The 16,629-nt window shown below is 46.7% G+C and overlaps 1 protein-coding gene across 1 annotated transcript in view; it reads left to right on the top strand.

Annotated features, from left to right (window-relative positions):
- The window catches only part of ANKH (ANKH inorganic pyrophosphate transport regulator), a 146,360-nt gene that overhangs the window by 93,689 nt on the left and 36,042 nt on the right, over positions 1-16,629 (top strand). Inside the window, exons 5-8 of the mRNA XM_030856587.3 lie at positions 3,450-3,620; positions 5,833-5,967; positions 8,086-8,178; positions 11,824-11,919. Of these exons, the coding sequence (XP_030712447.1) occupies positions 3,450-3,620; positions 5,833-5,967; positions 8,086-8,178; positions 11,824-11,919 (495 nt within the window). The remainder of the gene's footprint in view (positions 1-3,449; positions 3,621-5,832; positions 5,968-8,085; positions 8,179-11,823; positions 11,920-16,629) is intronic.

Below are 16,629 nucleotides of genomic sequence, written 5' to 3'. Positions count from 1 at the left end.
TTACTGTGTATTCTATTCGTGAAGAATCTACTGCATGCCCTACGTTTAAACCATCTGTAACAAGATTGATGATCACCAGATAAATATCTGCGGCCAGGCCCTCTCCTCTGAGCTCTAGACAAGCCATCTAGATATCTCTATGCTATTTCCACTCACATCCTTCAGAGGCATCGTAAGCCTCAGTTCATACTCTTCATGATCTTGATGATGGTGGTTTTGAATGAATCTGTGCCCCTACCATCAGCTCAGACACCTGGGAGCCACCCTAGGAGCGTCCCTCTTCAGGACCATCCGTCTAAAATTTTTAATCCTAGATGTTTCTTTATCTGCCCTCTTCTCCCCATCTCGGCTGCCCTCGCCCTGGTCTGAGGGATCACCCCTCCCACCTGAACTCTCAGCGATGCCTCCTGACTCGGGCCTGCCCCTCTGCTCTGGCTCTCCTCCGTCCTTCCCCACTGCGGCCACAGGGATCTATTCTCAGTGAAATGCTGGCCATCTCACCCCCTGCCTAGAACCTGCTTTAGAATCACCTCCTGGTGTCCTTGAGATAAAAAGCCAAAATCCTGATCATGGTCTACGAGGTGCTGAAACCCCACAGGCTCTGCTTCTTCCCCAGCCCCGTCACTCTCCTCTTGTCCCCTTGCTCTCTACCCTCCAGCCACTGGTCCTCTCTTGTGACCAATTCAGTGTGGCCGAGCTGCCTCCCGCTGGGGGCTTTGCCTGGCTTCTGCCCGGAAGGAGATGCCCTGCCTCGGCTTGCCCCACCTAACCCTGACTCCTGTCGGCCCCTGCCGGCTCCTGCCAAGGCATTGGGTCTCGGCTCAGTTGCACCCCACGTGGGCGCCCTCCCTCACCCCACAGCCTGGCTCTCCCAGCACCACCGCCCTCTGTCCTTCACAGGCCTTTTCACAGGTTGATTACCATCTCTGCCTTCCCCACTAGGCTGTCAGCTCCAGGAGAACAGAGCCTGGGACAATCTTATCTATCATTGAATCCCCAGCACCCAGGACGGGGCCAGCACGTAGCAGGCTTTCACTGGGAAAATCCTCGCCACCGAGGCAGTACGTTACCTGCAGAAAATAGTCCGACAAGGTTTTGATGATGGTATCAGAATCAAAAATCTTAATTCTGGATTGAATTGCAAAAGGCCCAGGTGTTATCTTAAGTTGATAAATGATACAGCCCAGCGAAGGTGTAAGAGGTATGGTATGTGTTGGACCATCTGGCATCAAGCTATTAACGACATGAGGGAGGCTGAGAAGATCTTCACTTCGGCCTTGATCGCTACCGGCCCAATGCCTCCTGCCCGCCCTCTGCCACACTCCAGCCTGCTGTGCTCCTCGGGCCACTTTCCTGTCATCTCCACACCTCCCCCTCCCTTCTCCTTCACTTCCAGATCCCCTTCCTTTGTCCTACTCATCTTGCATGGCCATCCTGATGGCGTCACCGGGAGCCTTTCTGGACTGGGCAGAGGAGGGGTTGGTCTTCACATATCCATTTTTCCTCCAGTGTGTTTTCAGTCTCTAAACATGACCATCTTCGTTTACACTGTAGGTCTGTGTATGTCGAATCTTAAGCTTGCGGCAGACAGACTAGTCTGTTTGCATATTAGGGCCCCTTAAGGCCTCTGATTAGTTAGAGAAATAAATGGGCATCTTGGCCACATTACAGAACGCAATCTTCTGTTCCAAACACAATGGATCCTTCACCAGGTTTCCCCCAGCTGGTCTTTGCATCCCTCAGTTAATACGGTACATTTGTTCCACTGGGAAGCAACAGGCATGGAGACAGTCACGGGCATCTTTACTTCCATCAATGGGCTCCACTGTATCCTCGGTGAAAGTGAATGTGGGTGTGTGATCATGAGCCTGAGTGGACACTCACGCGCCCATGCTCTGGGCAGCCTGGTCATGTCCACGCAGCCAAGCGGTAGCTCTGTCCCCTGCATCCGCCTAAGGGCCTCTCTGTCCCGTTTACCGGTTTGAGAGCAGCAACCCGGGCACCAGTGTCAGTTTGTGCTACCAGCAAACCTCCTCCAACGTCTCATACTATTATCTCGTTCAGAAGAGTTTCTCTGGATTACCCTGCCTTTCTCTGTCCCCTGTGGCAACTGAACGCACTCATTTGATGAACTGTGCTCGTTCTCCAGCTTCTTTTTTAACTTTGTGTCATCACTGATTTCTTGAGAATGCAGTGATCCGCGTACGCCTCCTTCGGTCAGGATCATTTAGTGGTGGTAGATTTCACAAGCCTATCATTCCCTGGATATTTGGCTACTAAGATTGATGTACCCCCCCCCCAAATTTAAAAATGAAAAATAAATAAATAACTAAAAGAAGGAGGGGAAAAATGGATACTACTTAACAAAATTCTCTAAGGACAAATACAAAACTAATGCAGGGCTGATATTCAGCTGGTTCTTACCATAACAGCCAGGCCCGTTGTCTGTTCTGTTCAGTTGTTCAGTCTGTTGGTAAATATTTAGAATATTATTCCTGAAAATAATCAAACAGATTCATTGCTGTAGTGGATAGAAAATGGATGGATGGGGTTCAAAGGTACTAGGTAGACTTTTTATAAATCTTGATATTTAATCACTGTGTTCCTCTTCAAAATAAATTAAACAAATAATTTTTTTAAACAAACAACAAAAAAAAAATTGATGTAGCCCAGACAATCTCTCCCCTCTCCCATTACCCTATTTGTGCACTCAGTACGCCTCAGTGGTCTTCCAAACATGTGAATCCCAGGAAGGACTCTGGACAGAGGCGGGGCTGATTCTCTGATTTCTGCAGGATGGGGGGTTAAATACATTGATAAATTTGCTTTAGAGCCTGTACTGTTCAATAGAGATTGACACTTTACTATTATTTCAATCCCTCTTGACTTTGTATTCTTTGACCTTTGCCACTTTTGTAAGTTAATATCTTAAATTTTAATTATCTTGTTTTATAATAATTAACATTGGTGCTTTTGCAGCATTTTTAGTGGATTCCATGTTATAAATGTTAATGTCCATTTTTCTGTGTACCATCATTGGTCACTGTTCTATCCTTTGTGGAAGGTCACTTAGGTCCTCTGGTGTGGATTACATGTGTACATCGATAGGGCAAAGCTCTTCTGCATCCTTTGGGGTCAGGGAATCCAAAGTTTCTAGACTTTTTTTAATCGATAACCTTAACCAGATGTGCAGTTGCCTTAAAAGAATCTTAATGATGAATATAACAGAATGATCGTGTGCTCTTCCAGTGAATCCCAAATGCATGACCCTGAATTCTCCGAGAGCAGTATTGAGCTGTAGCCCAATACAGTTTCTGTTCTCCTTCTCATCAGTGTCAAGGTTTTCGCTCAGAGATACATCTCACCTGGGTGCAAGAGGTGGGGCCGCACTTCCATTGATTGGTTCCGTCTTCTCCCTACTGACTTGTTCTTGTTTCCCCATCTCTCAGGTCGTTTTTGTCGCCATTTTGCTTCACAGTCATCTGGAATGCAGAGAGCCTCTACTCATCCCCATCCTATCCTTGTACATGGGTGCCCTTGTGCGCTGCACCACCCTGTGCCTGGGCTACTACAAGAACATCCACGACATCATCCCGGACAGGAGTGGACCGGAGCTGGGGGTAGGTCCTTAGACCTCGAGGACATGCTCTCTGTACATCCAAGTGGAATATAGTTTCACCCCACACGTATGAAACGAGACATCAGTGTAACAGCCACATGCTCTGGGATGTTATATCTCAAGGCCAAGTGCTTCATAGTGTCCACAGGGAAAGACAGTTGGAGAACTGATGAACTCTGGAGATGAAAGAGTCCTTAGAGGTCACTCTCCAGCCTCCTTACCTCCATATGAGGAGACCAAGTCACAGTGAGTCATGTCAGGCCAAGGAGGAGACACAACATTGACGTCCTCCTTACTCTCTGTTGTCAAAAGGAAGTCATTCTGTTCTCGACAGAGATTTTAGGACCCCTGGTACCACTGAACTCACATTTGATTATTTTTAATTTCACACCAGGGATCCAGGCTGTGTTTGTACTTTCTGTACTGGCCAAACACAATCACTCATTCAGGTGCCTTCTATGGAGGGAGCAGAGTATTTAGGTACCACAGGGCAACGCAGGAAGTTTTTAAATACGGTCTCTGGCCTCAAGCAGCTTTACGTCCCATTTGGCTTATCCAGCACAGCAGCAACATTCAGACATGAACCCAAGAAAGTACAGAGACTGCAATGGGAGTTCAAGAACTTCCCTCACGGAGGCTGAGAGAGGGTAGATAGGGATGAGGTCTAAAAAGCCCCCCTGATGGAGGCAGAGCTTGGCCTGTGCCTCGAAAGGCGAATATGGTACAAGCAAGATACAATCTTATACAAGTGACCAAAGCGTTCTTTTCATCATCATTATAAACAGTATCTGATTTATATGTTTGCTAATTTCTCTATCCTTAGGTATCATTTGGGTTGGTATCCATCTAGATATAAGGCAGATATGCATGATTATGTATATATATATATATTTTTATATATATATTTATATAAATATGGCCCTGAATAAATTACCACACTCCACCCCTTGATCCCACCTTTGACCACATGTTACTTTTGTCATGTCAAAACAGTAATTGCGGGACTTCCCTGGTGGTGCAGTGGTTAAGAATCCACCTGCCAATGCAGGTGACATGGGTTCGAACCCTGGTCCGGGAAGATCCCACATGCCGCGGAGCAACTAAGCCCGTGTGCCACAACTACTGAGCCTGCGCTCTAGAGCCCACGAGCCACAAGTACTGAGCCCGTGTGCCGCAGCTACTGAAGCCCACGTGCCTAGAGCCCATGCTCCACAACGAAGAGAAGCCACCGCAATGAGAAGCCCGTGCACTGCAACGAAGAGTAGCCCCCGCTCACCACAACTAGAGAAAACCCGTGCACAGCAACAAATACCCAACGCAGCCAAAAATAACCAAAAAACCAGTAATTGTATTGACCACCCACCTTGATCTGAGGTCAGGCCATCAATAATATCAGATCTAGGGCTTCCCTGGTGGCGCAGTGGTTGAGGGTCCGCCTGCCGATGCAGGAGACACAGGTTCGTGCCCCGGTCCGGGAAGGTCCCACATGCCGCGGAGCGGCTGGGCCCGTGAGCCATGGCCGCTGAGCCTGCGCGTCCGGAGCCTGTGCTCCACAACGGGAGAGGCCACAACAGTGAGAGGCCCGCGTACCGCAAAAAAAAAAAAAAAAAAAAAAAGGGGGCGCACATCTTTGCTGTAGAATTCTTAATAAGTCGCCTTCTCGTTACCATGCTTTTGTTTTGCTTGTGCTTCTGAACATTTACATGACTTCTGTCAGAGCTTTGAAAATAGGAACCTCTGAGTAGATTTATATAGTGCCCAAATAATTAGGCACATTTGTGAGCAGACTGATTCCAAAATAAAGTATAACAATGTTTTACTTCTAAGAGTTACGTCTTACTGACATGGCTTCTAGCCAGTCAGTTTGGTAATTTAAACAGAAACTAATTTCCAGCCTGTTTCTTGGGCTATGAAGTTGGGTTCTGCTTGGGTTAAAGTTGCCCTGTTTGGAAAATAGGCGTTTGGATCCATCAGGCTTCAATGTGTGTTTTGACTTCACAGTAGCTTCCAGCTGTCTGAGTTCATTTCTATCAAGACTGTACATTTTACTTTAATTCAACTTGGCTTGTCTACAGAGGCTTTTTCTATATTATTTTTAAGTATAGTGAATTGACTCATGATTGATATCGAAAGAAAAGGCTTTGACTCTGAATTGTTTTTTTCTATTCTGCTTCCAGAGTTCAGTGAACTTTTATCCCCTTTTCTTGATGCAGGGAGATGCAACAATAAGAAAGATGCTGAGCTTCTGGTGGCCTTTGGCTCTCATCTTGGCTACACAGAGGATCAGTAGGCCAATCGTCAACCTCTTTGTTTCCCGGGACCTTGGTGGCAGTTCTGCAGCTACGGAGGTAGGGCAGCTTCTGGGGATGTGGGTACCCACTGTCGCCGTGTAAAAACTGGGTGCGGGGGAGGTGGATTACAAATTTGTTTCCAATTCCTCTTGAGAGCTCAAGAAGTTCTGTGATATTAAATTATGTGACACCTTCACACAAGGAACCCATAAGGATCTCCATCAGTGACTTAGAATCATGTGATTTTATATTTATCTGAGTATGGGGGAAAACATCTCCTTCGTCCTTCTCTTTTACCACATGAGAAAACCGAGATTAAGGACACACAACTAGCAAGAAGCTGGGCTAGTGTTAGAATCCAGATTTTCTCTCTCCACTCAACGGCCTCTCCACTTTCCCATGGAGTCAGCATGGTACCTCTTCACAGTAGTTGCAGAGGACAGCGAAATATGCCATGCGCAGCAGCAGAAGTGAAAGTACCAGGGGGTGAAGGGCTGCTGCCTCCGTTTTGACCCACCTAGTCTCACCTGTCCTTTCTCCACCTCCTGTACCGAGCCTACCGTGGCTTTATGTACTCTGGCAATCTGCCCTCCTCCAAAGGAGGGTCTCCATTATTTACTCAACTCAAGAAACTGATCTGGAAACTGGCAGCTCCACTTCTTTCCATCTTTCAAGTATGGTATGAACAAGTAGAATGACTTCATTTGTTTCCTCCTCCGCTGCCCTCTGGAGAATTAATTGTCTCAAGAACTGCTGATCCTTCAGGAAGGCTGGTGGCTACCCATGAGAGCCTCCTGTTTACACACTGCCCTTGAATGCACTGTCAGCATGTTTCCAGGCTGAGGGCTGCTGCCAGTTTCCACGTCCTGGGAAGCAACTCATGTTGGCTTAGAACAAGCAGCACATAAATCACAAGCAGAAGGCTTTCCCTTGTCTCCATTGGTTCCTGGATTTTGTCTGTTGAATCGTGAATGCCATCTGGGCTGGCTTCTGTAACAGAGCAGCTTTTTTACTTCAATACTTCAGTTTCAGCTGCCCAGTAAAAAGTGTGGGACCCCCATCACCTGTGTGCTAGAATTCCATCTCCCCCTAAGAAAAACAAGACGTTATACACTTGAGCCATTTCTAAATGACCTCAGTGCACAGAGACAGACCTTGGCATTAGGGTGACAGAACTGACATGAATTGATCGTCTGCTTCTGATAATGTCGGCACTTATGGACGTTTCACTGACTCCCGACACCCCTGCACGATGGGTGTCGTTATTCTCATGGTTCTGCCGGAGGAACAGAAACGGGGCCTGAGAGCGTTCATGCTTCGCACAGCTGGGAAGTGACGAAGTGAGGTTTGAATCCAGGGCCGCCCGATGCCACCACCCACTCCTCACAGCAGTGTCTTCACCCGCTGGGGACCCACCTCGCTCACGGTCCTGGCATCACTGTTATGGTCATTAGAACAGACGAAGCCTGATTCCTCCTGTCCTAGCTAGTGAGGGAGTTGAACTTTGCCAAAAGTGTAGGGTTAGGTGCTCTGTTTTAAATTTTCTTCCTCTTCATTCACCTAAGAAGTGAAACTCTCATTTTCATGGAAGAACCTGTGAGCCTTCCTATGAGAAGTATTAATTTAGTTTTCTTAAGTTAAACATCAAAATTGGGCTCTCCTGGCTGAACAGATTGAAAGTGAGTTGAGTTGGATGGAGGATACCGTAAAGCCATCGACCAGTGCACACCGTCAGCTTCCCTGGGGGGTGGCGTGGAGGCAGAGCGGTGGACGCTAAGTGCAGAGTCTCCAGAGAGCAGGGGTGGGGCTCAGAATCGCATTTGGAGACTCAAGAATTGGGCTAGACTAGAAGGTTTGGTTTAGCTCAGTGAGAATTTGGTGAACCTGGGTTGAAATCTTGGCTTCTCAGGCAGTGATCGGGACCCCTTCCTCACTGGATTCATGTAAAACAAGACTCATCCCCCTGGTCTCAGGTGCACACCCTGGGTCCACTCAGCTGGCTCCCGGGATGCAGGGGAGCCCCTGCCCCTTCCTCCTGCTGTCACCCAGGGTGGAGTGACCTGTCAGTGGGGACCACACCCGAGATGGCTTGCTCTGCCACGTGGCAGACGGCAGGCAGTGGCTGGACACAGGCTCTGCGGATGCCCTGCTAACTGCCGGCTCTTCCTCTTGCAGGCCGTGGCAATTTTGACAGCCACATACCCCGTGGGTCACATGCCATATGGCTGGTTGACGGAAATCCGTGCTGTCTACCCTGCTTTTGACAAGGTGAGAACCCCGTGCGCCGTGGTTTCTGAAACACACTCTTTAAAATTAGCGTTTGATAGACAGGGATTGCCGTTGACGGGCGCAGTGATGTTTCTAATCTCACCTCGCTCTGCAAGATTAATGAGGCTTTGGGGCTGGCGGAGGAAACTCAGAAAATAACAGAGGCGAATTTACACTTGCCTTGATGCCGCTCCCATGATGCCTCTGCAAACCGATACTCACTTCAAGGTTATTCCTGTCAAGAAATTATTTGCAAAAGGGAAATTATACTCTCAAAAAATTTTAGTATATTGTATTTCATTTCTCTTTTGTTGTTTTTTAGTTAAACCGATACTTTATAGCAGATGTGAAGGTACAGGAAGTTCTGTGCTTAAGTTCATAAGCTTAAGGCTGTCTTGCAGGGTGCTGGGGTACATGCACACTGAAGTTGTCCATGCAGCAGCCATGGGTCCAGGCTGGTTGGGATGCAGCGCAGTTATTCCAGCTGGAAGCTTCTGGTGACGGCCACTGTGTCCTTCCACAGCTGTTGACACAGCCCAGGAAGGCACATAAGCCTTCAGACCTGTAACCTGAGGCCAGGTCAGGACTGACCTGCCTGCAGATCATTTGAGAAATGCCTGTTTCATTAAAGCTTAATTATTTGAACCTGTAGACTTGTATCCTGAAACAAAGAAGTAGAAAAACAGACCCCCAGCAAGATAGTGTACAATGTTTTAAAATAAAAAATAAGAAAGAAGCACAGAACCTGCCACTGGTACTCTTAATAGCAACTGTTTGGCCTTGAATTTCTATAGAACTAGCTCAGAGCCATTGCTGATATCATTTCATGTGATCCCATAAAGAGCCCTAGGAGGTGAGGAGAGGAAGCCTCTTCACCAGGGTCCCCAGCTGATTACGTGCCTCTATTCCCACACCTATAGTCAATCACCCACAAATAGCAACTCACCTCCAAGTGCTTCAGGGATGGCCCCCACGCAGCCTAACGTGAGAGAGGGTAGGCTATGGCCCAGGACTCTTTACTGGGTGTGGAACTTCCCCAGTAAACTGTAAGCTGGACCCTCCACTGATTGCCAACGTTCATTCACAACGTTAGGATGCAGAGCATTTCCGAAAAAATTCTTTTGATTCCTGCTTCCGAGGCCTTTGAGAGTGGACTTCCGAAGGCCTGAGTCATTTGCAGGAGAGAGCTGTGTTTGAGTGGGTTTCATCCACTCCATTGATAGAAATCAGTGTTTTCATGTCAAGGAACATGTGTGTAGAAGTAAGTCCTCAGAAACCAAAATGGATATAAGTCATCTTGCTCTTGGAATATAAGATTATATAATAAAACTCAGTAGCAGGTTCTAAAGTGTTAGAACCTCATAGCTGTGAGTGTCTCATCTGAAATTGTTTTTGGCTACATTGAAATAGTAAAGCTTAACAATACAGCGCTATACAGTTCCACTAAGAGCGTCCAAGATAAGCATTGTTTTATTCACCATCACAGAGGTCAGGCACTACAAAAAAAATTTTTTTTTTTTTACATCTTTATTGGAGTATAATTGCTTTACAGTGGTGTGTTAGTTTCTGCTTTATAACAAAGTGAATCAGTTATACATATACATATGTTCCCATATCTCTTCCCTCTTGCGTCTCCCTCCCTCCCATCCTCCCTATCCCACCCCTCTAGGTGGTCACAAAGCACCGAGCTGATCTCTGTGTGCTACGCGGCTGCTTCCCACTAGCTATCTATTTTACATTTGCTAGTGTATATATGTCCATGCCACTCTCTCGCTTTGTCACAGCTTACCCTTCCCCCTCCCCATATCCTCAAGTCCATTTTCTAGTAGGTCTGTGTCTTTATTCCTAAAAACAAAAAAATTCTTTTGAGGAGCGTACCTCTAGCCAGATGCTGGAGTTACTCAGAACCCTTTTGAAACCTCCCCCATTGTTGCCATGCATTCCACTGCGCTACTCCAAGCCATTCCCATGAATGCCGTCTATTCACCCGAATCTTAAGACACCTCTGTGTGGACTTCCAGAATCTGCTGCACTGACAGTTGAAATCCTTAGCCCCCTTGTGCGTTCCAGAATAAGAGATTTAAAATTTCTCGCATAACTTCTGCTGTTTCTAGCTAAACAGTGAGCTGGGAGAGTTTTCCACTCATCCAAATTCTCTCTAATGTTCAGTTATTATATGCAAAAGACTATGTTTCTGCGAAAGAGCAGATGGGGCAAACAAGGTGAGACACAGATGCTAATCTAATGATATGTGCTAGTTTATTCCAACCGTACTTGCAGAAATATTTGCTATTTTAAAAATAAAAGCGCACCTGAAGGAGCTGGGGCCCGTGGCTGCCACCATGGGTGGCGTGTGCATTTGGAGGTTCCTAATTCTTCCCGGCCTGGCCTCCTTCTCGCCCAGGCCACCGGGGCACCACCCTCGCAGATCCTTGGGGGAGAGGAGATGGAGAGATATCCTACCTGCTGTTTTTCAGAAAAGCAGATGTGCTTTAGAGACCGGAGTTAAGAAAATGTCAACCCCTCCAGAGGTGGCATAAAGGGGAAGGGATTCGAGAGATTGCCTCAGCCTCTGAAGGGAAGCAAACATCAAAAGCTCTTTTGCAAGTGGGACCTGTAACACCTCTGCTTGTGTGTCTTTCATTGGGCTGGATATGGGAGCCAGGGGCTCGCCATTTGTTCTTTTCTTTTTTTGAATTTTATTTATTTTTTTATACAGGAGGTTCTTATTAGTTTTTGTGAGTCGGCTCTGGGACTAATGGGATCCGTAAGGAGGCTGGCGTTGTTTTTCCTCTGCTGCCTTTCAAGGCTGAGGGCCGGACGCTCGTTTAGATTGGGTGATGGGCACGCCTAGCAGTGACCCTGGGATGGCCCCAGCAATCCCTCAGGCACGTGTCAGAGGACCTCTGGGCCGTCTGCATCATTTGCTTACATTTCAATCTAACAAAGCCTGTTTGAACATCTTCTCTACTCAAGAAAGATGGTGCTAAGTTGCAGGAGCTAAAGAGATGGGTGAGGGACTTCCCTGGTGGTCCAGTGGTTAAGACTTCACCTTCCAGTGCAGGGGGTACGGGTTCAATCCCTGGTCGGGGAGCTAAGATCCCACACGCCTCGCTGCCAAAAAACCAAAACATAAAAAAAAGAAGCAATATTGTAACAGATTCAATAACGACTTTAAAAAAATGGTCCACATCAAAAAAAAGGTCTTTAAAAAATAAAATAAAATAAACAGATGGGTGAGACACACAGTCCTTTATCTCGGAGAGCAAACGCGCACCTCACAGGGCCTTGACATGTGCCCTCAAATACGGGCCCAGATGCCACGCCTGTCTGCAGAGCTCCAGGGCAGTCGGGAACTGCAGGATGGGCTGGGGCTCTGGCCTAGCTGGGTGGGCACCCAGCGCCCAGGAGAGGGGACTCATTCAGGAGACACTGCCAGACGTTCAGTCCAGAACCCCCTCTGGTTAGCATTCATGTCCAGAAACATGACAGCTGTCTGAGAGAGACTCAGAGTGACAGCTGTCTGCCAAGCTGTCACTCGACATCTACACTTGAGACGCATCAAATACAACAGAAACGAGATGCTCTGTAAGGTGCACGTGTGGTCAGCCAAGGATAACGTGGAGCCTTTTCTTGCCCCCCTAGAATAACCCCAGCAATAAGCTGGTGAGCACGAGCAACGCAGTCACTGCAGCACACATCAAGAAGTTCACGTTCGTCTGCATGGCCTTGTCGCTGACGGTAAGGAGAGACCCATCCCTGCCCCCACCTGTGTTTGTTTTTGGAAAGGGGGGTAATCGCCATTTTCAAGGGAGAGTTCCAGTAGCCCATAATACAATGTTGTGCTAGATTAGATAACAGCCTCTTCGAGACATTTTCATCTCAAAATATGAGCGATCGTCGTTCAAGGAGGGCGTTGAGTCTAAGAATAGAGGTCAACTTCTGGCGTTTCTAAGGGCTTCTTACGTGCTGAAGAGAGGCAGGCTTTGCCTTTCATTTTTAATACTCTTACTAATAATTTCCAGCCCGTTTTTAAATACCCAGAGTCAACTCTATAACCATCTCTGTCCCTTTTCCAAATTTAATTGGTGGTGTTTGTTTCGCTGGTAAAAGTGCCTTTCCTCATACGTTCACGCTGATATATCCTCCCCATTTATTTATCATTCAGCACTTGCTTGTCAAGCACCTACTGGATCCCAAGCCCTGCCATCTTCAGGGATACTGGTGTGAACAAGTGTGGATAACACCTCACTGTTGGCAGGGCCTGTCAGTGACTCTGCACAGCCTTAAATAAACAGCACACATCCTTCCTTTGTCAACTCCCCTGGGTAATTCAAATGTAAGAGACATAACGTTCAAAAAAACAGGGAAAAGATTCCTACGTGCTCTGTAATCCAAAGCACGTGGTGTATAATTTAAGGTTGTTTATGACATTTATCAACAGTCGTAAGAAAATAACATTTATAATCAACTTCACCTCGTAGACTGTGCCTTTTGGGTTCTAAAGATGGAGATGAGAAGAGGATAAAAAGAAATAGGAGTCTTTTGAACTCAGTTCCTTGTTTGTTGTTGTGACTACATGTGTCCTATTAAGTCCTGTAGCAGTTCTCCATTTTTATAGTGCAGTGTAAGGATGTAGCAGAAATGCCTGGGTGTGTGCAGCTCCATCATGAATGACTGATAAGGAGGACGTCAGGCAATAAGAGGTTTGGGGACATGGTGATGACAGGAACACACTGACCAGGGTCCCTCTGGCCATTATCACAAGAACCACTTAGCTAGATAAGCCCTCATAGTGGTCCTTTGAAATCAAGCCCGACACACATTTTAAGCCTTTTATGGATTTTTTTTTTTCAAAACCCACAGCTTAATATTTGATCCATTGATCCAACACCTGAATAGATTGTATCAACGGCAACACAAGATATATAGCCCATCACCTAACACCTCTAACACTGAGTCATGACCTTGCATTCTCAGCTGTCCCGTCACTCCAGCCCAGCCCTTCCCTCCAGTCCTTCCCTCCTGAAACTGGGAAACTGCAAGGAGGGTGTCAGAAGCATATTCCAGGCCACGTCCCCGGGGTGGGGGGGATCTCTGGTAGCATGCCTGCCTGAGTCAGGACAGGTTGCCCCCGGCAACCCTGCTCTCCTGGCTGCATTATTTCTCCCTGTGGTGGGCAAGTTTTTCCGTAGTTCCCTAAAATATTAGCGAAACACTGCACAACCTTGAAACCGTTCAAAAGAGTATTTGGGGGAAAAACAGAGAAGATTTCTGTCCCAGGAACAGACCTCAGCTTTTGGAGACTGTGTTAAGTGACCGGGAGTTGAGAGCTCAGCTGGTTTCGGGTGCCAGGCTCTGTGACTGCAACCTCGTCCGTTGCCGAGAGCTGGGAGCTTCCGGTCGTTCCTCGCTCTGCTATCCAGAGTCCGGCCGGGTCTCCTCTCTCTGCATTTAAACCTCCTCCCGCAGCTGTGCTTGAGTCCAGTGGAGAACTTTACCAGACTGGGTTTAAGGATATTCCTTTCCTCCTTCAGTTCACGGGCAATAACCTGTACTTCTCAAACAGGAGCAACAAGTGTATTTTGAAATGATAACCAAGTAAGATCTAGAAAAATGCTTTGATTTCCCATGTAGAGGTTTTATTTACTTAATAAGTTCAATTAGTCTAATCCTACCATCTGTAACTAGAAGTTACAGATCTATCTGAGGGTAGATTTGTCACCGTAGAAACAGAGACACAGAATCCTGTGTTGGAAAGGAACTTGAAGATGAACTGATCAAATCCCATGATTTTTTAGTAAAGGAAATGACTCAGAGAGGATAAGAGGATAAGTGACTTGCCCCAGGACAGACCAGTACAGACCGGCAGACCTCGCTTTATTGCACTTCGCAGATAATGCATTTTTTTTTTTACCAGTTGAAGGTTTGTGGCAACCCTGAGTTGTCAGATGATGGTTAGCATCTTTTAGCAATGAAGCATTTTTAAATTAAGGCATGTACATTTGTTCTCTAGACATAACGCTATATTGTACACTTAAGAGACTACAGTATAGTGTAAACATAACTTTTATATGCACTGGGAAACCAAAAATTCATGTGACTCGCTTTGTTGCAACCTGCGCTTTATGGTGGTGGCCTGAAACTGAACCTGAAATATCTCCAAGGTATACCTGTAAATAATAAAACTTAAGTTGTTTTCCTTGCTTTATCGTGATATTCACTTTACTGCAGTGCTCTGGACCCAAACCTGCAGTATCTCAGAGTTCTGCCTGTAACAACTCCAGCTGGAAGCCAGACTTCCCAGCTCATTCTCTGGGGCCCTTTCCTCTGTATTGCACTGTTTCCAACAGGCAGGAACAGATATCTGGCCCTGAGGCTCTGGACTGAGGCACTTGCTGGCATGCTTGAAGCGGTGGTTTCTCCAACACTAAAAACAGCAGTATCTGAGTTTGCAGCTTATGGTGTGTCTCACATACATTATCCTTATAACGATTCAATCAGTCGGTCCAACATCTTGGCTAGAGGAATTGCCATTAAAAGATACACAGAAAAAAATGTTAGGGCTTTTTCCCCCTAAATTCAGCGTTTCACTGTCACTGTAAAGCATACACCTTTTTACAGTATTTATTCCTTCTTCACATCTATGATTCCTTGGAGGCTCTGAACTTCCCTAGGCAGGGTCTGTGGCTTAGTCACCTCTTATCCCCAGGGCTTAGCATCCTGCCCGACACAGAAGGGGCACAGCAAGCAGAACACAAATACATGACTCAACTAATACTTACCTGTGAGATAAGGATCAGAAAGGCACCGATGGCACCCGCCCCTCATGAGCAACAACCTCCTCATTTATACTCAGGTTATCCTATTTTGAAAGCTTTGAAGATGCCCTTTACTCCCAAGTCTATCTTCCCTTTTTTAATTTTGAAACTTCTCAGTGTCAGGAAATGAACATAGCAGAGCATTAAGATCAGCACGTCATGTATATTCCAGTGGGTGATACGGTGTACCAAGTACGAGCCTTCTGATGGTTCCACAGCTTTCTGTGCATCGCCTAGGATTAGAGCACTCTCCTGAGCTCTGATCCTTTGGGCATAAACAGCTCTCTCCCGGGGTCTTTGAGAAGAGCTGACCCCACAGATCCTGCAGACACTTAATGACCCAGTGATGCTACCTGCTTTTCAAACGAAAAGGTGTACTGTCTATAGCAAAAACTCATCTTGCAGTCAGAATGGGTTCACTCTTCAGGCCCTGACACTTTGGGTTCAACATCCTCCTTTGCCTGTGAAAGATACTTTCGACAGTTAGTAAGAGACTAATAGTTCAGAATGCTACAATGCATGTATGTGTTTATTCCCTACTATAGATTCTCCATTTAAATTTAGAGTATCTATCCAACTCTAAAAGTTGGTTCTTCCCTCATTTTCTTATCCAGGAGTCTGTCTGATCCAGTGGGCTTCAAGAAAAGCAGCAAATGCCTTCTGCCCAGTTGGAAGAGGACGTGGATTTAGGAAGCGAGTAGAGTAGGAAAATAGAAGTATTTCTCAAGTGGCATCTTGCTCTCCTGCCTTCAGAGCTGCCTCTAGGAATGCTGAGTGAAGTGCTGGTTGACTTCTTTAGACCACCTGATGCGAATGAGGACAGGGGGAGCTTTGGTTGATCCAGAAGATTAGCTTCAACATGGTAGAACCGTCAGATAAAAATTAATCCCCTCAGTAGCAACAAAGGAGTGGGCACGATGCAAACCAGGGTTAGCAAGGTGACTGCAGACTGACACGCCGCTGTTAGGGGCAAAGGAACACACAGTCCAAAAATACGTACAGTTTAAATCGATTTGGAAGAACAGCTTCAGATGGTGTGCTGCTTGGTGGGAGCTTGTGGTGTAGTGGCCACACAGAGGGGAAAGCATCACAGACCAGCCATCAGAGCTGCACAGGAGAAGGCAGGACCACAAAGAGTAAGGCTGCAGACGGTGTTGGGGCCAGAAGCGAACAACCAGTTTTGCCCTGAACCTTCTGGTAGAGCCATGGTCTCCATCGCTTATGTGACTGACTATAAAGCCCCGTGATAATTAGTGTGTCCTGAAAGGCTGCGTTTCTCTAGTAGACAGTCATGGTGATCACAGACAGAGGGTGGTGGCAACGAGCTTGTGATATAAGGAAGCAGGAACATCGTTCCTTCCTCTTGGGGAGAAGAACTGGTAATGCTAAACTTACAGAAACATGGCCCCTTGTAAACCCCTTGGGACTTACCATGATTCCCTCCTGGATTCCAGATTTGGGGGTAAGATAGTAACCGTGAACCAAGGTAGGATATGTCCTTTCAACAGCCTTTTTGGTGCAGAGGAGCATCCTCAAAAGGTAACAGACCTCCATATTCCGGGATGTTAGGCCAGTTTGCTGAAGCCAATGGGTGGGCTTGCTAAATTTACCAGACTTGCCAACTTACCCC

Source organism: Globicephala melas, chromosome 3 (assembly GCF_963455315.2).
Source record: "Globicephala melas chromosome 3, mGloMel1.2, whole genome shotgun sequence".
In the NCBI taxonomy this organism is placed as follows: domain Eukaryota; kingdom Metazoa; phylum Chordata; class Mammalia; order Artiodactyla; family Delphinidae; genus Globicephala; species Globicephala melas.
This window is presented reverse-complemented; position numbering and strand designations above follow the sequence as displayed.